At 36.4% G+C, this 4,077-nt stretch overlaps 1 protein-coding gene across 1 annotated transcript in view; it reads left to right on the top strand.

The window, feature by feature from the left end:
- Positions 1–2,369: 2,369 nt before the first annotated feature.
- LOC133529290 (uncharacterized) overlaps positions 2,370–4,077 on the top strand; it is a 7,116-nt gene continuing 5,408 nt past the window's right edge. Inside the window, exon 1 of the mRNA XM_061866986.1 lies at positions 2,370–2,439. Coding sequence (XP_061722970.1) covers positions 2,370–2,439 — 70 coding nt within the window. The remainder of the gene's footprint in view (positions 2,440–4,077) is intronic.

Here is a 4,077-nt window from a genome sequence, read left to right as displayed (position 1 = left end):
TTTGTAAATCATAACCAAATAGAAATATCCACATACGAACAGCAAAAATAACTTCGCAGGCAAAGTGCTTATAATTGGTGCAAAATAAAATAATAATAAATGAAAACCTGATTCTCACAGATCCTTATATTTTTGGGTTCTTTCAACTCACAATCACTTTCATATTCAATTCTGATGCGAAAAAAATGCAGCAAAAATGTGTATGGAAATTTTAGTTTCAACTACGTCACGCATATACGTACTGGGTGTTACAGAAATAATGAGGATGTGTTGAAGGGAATATTCGATATCGTGTTCTAATTCGAAATCTTTGTAGCCACGTAAATTTACTGCCATCTTTCGACACATGATTAAAACTTTTAGAACGCCATTTGACTTTGATCCTTATTCTTTCACTGATATGTGTTAAATTTGTTAAATGTCCAAAAGTGGCGCCATCTAATAGATCAAAGTTCAAAGATATGGCGACATCATTTCGAGCGATGGCGCCATAACCTTTATGGCGCCACTTTTTGATATTTAACAAATTTAACACATATCAGTCAAAGAATAAGGATCAAAGTCAAATGGCGTTCTAAAAGTTTTAATCGTGTGTCCAAAGATGGCAGTAAATTTACGTGGCTACAAAGTTTACTTTGACAATACGCGTTTATTTCAAATTCTCTTTTCTAAACCGTGACGTTAGGGAACGGACATTTTAGGACATTTTTCTTTAATGGTAGGATGGAAAATGCTGTCAATTCTGAATAAAATGAGACCAAGAAAGTCCGGATTGGTAAGAAACAGGTTTTCAGTATTATTTTTTTAGAAAACGCTCATCTAAACGAAGTCTTAATTTTAAATACTTTGTCCGCATAGATACTTTTGTTGCTGATTGTACATACATATAACAATATCGTTAGTTTTAACATTGCACATACCTATACATAATGTGGTTAGATAGGTTTACACTGTTGCATAGAAAAAGAGACCTTGTAGTATTGTGATAAGGTCCAGTATGGAAAGATAAACGAATCAACTGAATTGCAGGGTAAGTGTGAAGGTGTTAAAATACTGATTAATTTTTTTTAGGTAAATTACATGCTATTTTTTTTCTTAAGATCTTTACATTAATACCGGATGACCGGATCTTGTATATGAAAAACCGGGCTAATAAAATTGTTATTCTTCATTTGCATAATAGATATATACAGGAGTATTACAGTAGAGTGTACAAATACTAAACTAATTTAATAACTAGCTTAAATCTAAAATAGGCCCTTAAGGCATTGTACAAGAAGCTGGCGGCATTGCCTCGCACGCAATGCTGATACGTTGTGCGAGGAAGCCGCCATCTCTTCAGCTACCAGTTACGTTAACCAGACGCTTCGGTCACCAGTTACGTCAATCAGACGCTTCGGTCACCAGTTACGTCAACCAGATGCTTCGGTCACCAGTTACGTCAACCAGACGCTTCACTTGAACTTGGAGCAGTATTTTAGCACCTGGCGCTCTTGGTATACTCGTAGTTGTTTATACCATGTACCGTTGGCTTAACGACTAATTTCAAATGGCAATGTTGTAAAACTTTTATATAGTGAGGAATCCGTTGGTCTCTCATCGTCCTTTTCGAACATATTGGTTAAAAAAGGACGGCGAGAGTAAAAATCTAGAGTATACTTTATAATGAAATGAAAAATGTTTAAAAAAAGGTTTTCCATACTTAGTTCATTTGAAAAAAAAATGGTGTTTCTTTACAGGATTGTGATCTTTCGGTCCTAAAAATGGACTATTTCCAGTTGTTACCTAATTGAGTTTTTTTTCCAAGGTTTTTTTATACATAATCAATATTTAAGTTACTCGACAAACTGCTTGCTCAGTGCGAGTTCTATCAGTTATTAAAAATTGTCAGCCGTTACTAGTGGGAACACCGTGGTGGTGACATCTGGGAATAATTGGAAATAGTATATTACATAGGGCAAGTAAAGTATGAAATGTCTCCGATCACACGGAATAGACAAAATATCCGTTTTTGTTTGTTCTATTCTTTAGGAATAGGGTTTATGGAAGGTGGAGGTAAGGAATACAATTACCATAGGCAGACCTGTTGCAAAAGTGTCCAGCTGTCAGCTATAAATAATAGTTCCAAATCTCTCCAGAGTAGCGCTAGAGTATCTAAGAACCTAGGCGTCGTTGACGAACTGAAGTGCGTTGTCTATGATTTGTTTTTTTTTTTTTATATTATAGGTATTATAGCGCCACCTATATAAGGTTTTTTGACGGACACCTTTTAGTACATGGAGATTGTATACCTCTACCTTCCATACTATTCTGATACCATTTTTCATATAATTTTTATGACGGTATGACGGGACGAAAAATGTGTGTATATGGATAATGGAAGGCCTAAAATAAGTGATTATATCGATTTAGTTAGTAAAGGAGGCAGCTTCAAAGACGGTAACCGAGGGTCCATTAGTGTCTGTCTCTATTTGAGCTGGCTACTGTAGCCGCCACTTATCCCAGGTTGGTAAAAAAGTTGCGCGGTGATACTCTAGTAGTCTAATTTAATTTTCAGTATCGTGTTGAAAATGGCAAGCGGGAGGCGCCATAGAAAAAAAGGGCGCCATGTCATGTTTGTCTGAATAGATCAAATTTATTAGCTCAGTTCCAAAGATTTGTACTATAACGTAGTGGCACCAGTGACCGACAGGGAACCAGTAACCCGTCAATTTTTATCCAAGCAAATAAGGCGAGGGAACCAATCTCCTAATTCCCTCACTGTGTTGCCACATTAAGGAATCGGATTCCTACCATATTCTGTTAGATTAAAATTGAAATGTCGGGTTACTGGTACCGGGCAATTCCACGAGACTAACGTCAGTTACCAATTCTGTCGTGTGTTCTTACATTAATTAAGCAAATTTAAGTATCCAGATACCTCTAGGGCTACGCCAGACATACATACACTTAAAGCTTAATTAATGTCACACACACGAAAGAATTGGTAACTGACGTCATTGTCTCGTGGAATTCCGTTCCCTGTCGGTTACTGGTGCCACTACGTTATATGGCTGTATTTTGGGATTAAAAGGTTCATTTTACAAGCTTTTATTTACTTTCACCTGACCGTTGTCTGTTTGTAATCAAATCTTGCAAGTTAAGAGGCTGTCAATACCTAAAGCGCGCACACTGTCTATTTCTATCGGAGTAAATGAGATAGCACTGTCGCATGTTACTGGGCCTGGGCAAGGGAATAATAAGAAAAATATTTAAATAAAAAAAAGTGGATTATTAGTGTAATATTTTACTCAACCACGGTTTAGATATAAATGTTTTGAAATTGTGATTTTAATTGCAGACCCATAAGTCAAAACAATAAAGACATAGAACCGTTTAATTGTGATTTTAAGACCAATCTTTGCAATTACTTTCTATCGAGCCGATTTCGTTCAATCATGTATCGAGTACAACCACGGTCTTTGAAATATAATTAATATGAACATATATTTTTCTTACTTGACTAAAACAAATAGTCTTTCTTAAAAAACTGTTTAAGTAACATCAATTTCAAGGACATTGGGTGTTGACAGCCTCTTTTGACCCACTTCCCGGTTTCCGATGAAGCTGAAAATTTGCATACATATGTAAGTCGGGTGACAATGCAATATTATGGTACCATCGAGATGATCTGATGATGGAGACAGGAGGTGGCCATAGGAACTCTGTGATAAAACAACGTAACCTAATTGTGTTTGGGGTTTTTAGAATTGTCTCGATGAGTATTAGTTACTTGTGGTAAGAAAAGTACAGTCAGCGATAAAAGCTTGTATCAAAAATGAAATTTTTGCCAAAAACTTAATTTTTATGGAGGATAGGTAGGTGTTTGACCTCGATCTCACCTGATAGTAAGTGATGATGCGGTCTACGGTGGAGCACGCTTACCTATGAAATACCTATGAGCAGCCAAGTCTTTGATTAGTCCGTAGCCGACTTCTTACCGACCGTCTCAGTTAAACAGTAGACCCATAATTTTGTATTTATATTAAAGACGCCATATTTGGACATCAGAGACGTATAAAGCGGGGACGACCTGAT

This window comes from Cydia pomonella, chromosome 20 (genome assembly GCF_033807575.1).
Source record: "Cydia pomonella isolate Wapato2018A chromosome 20, ilCydPomo1, whole genome shotgun sequence".
NCBI classification, from domain to species: Eukaryota; Metazoa; Arthropoda; class Insecta; order Lepidoptera; family Tortricidae; genus Cydia; species Cydia pomonella.
This window is presented reverse-complemented; position numbering and strand designations above follow the sequence as displayed.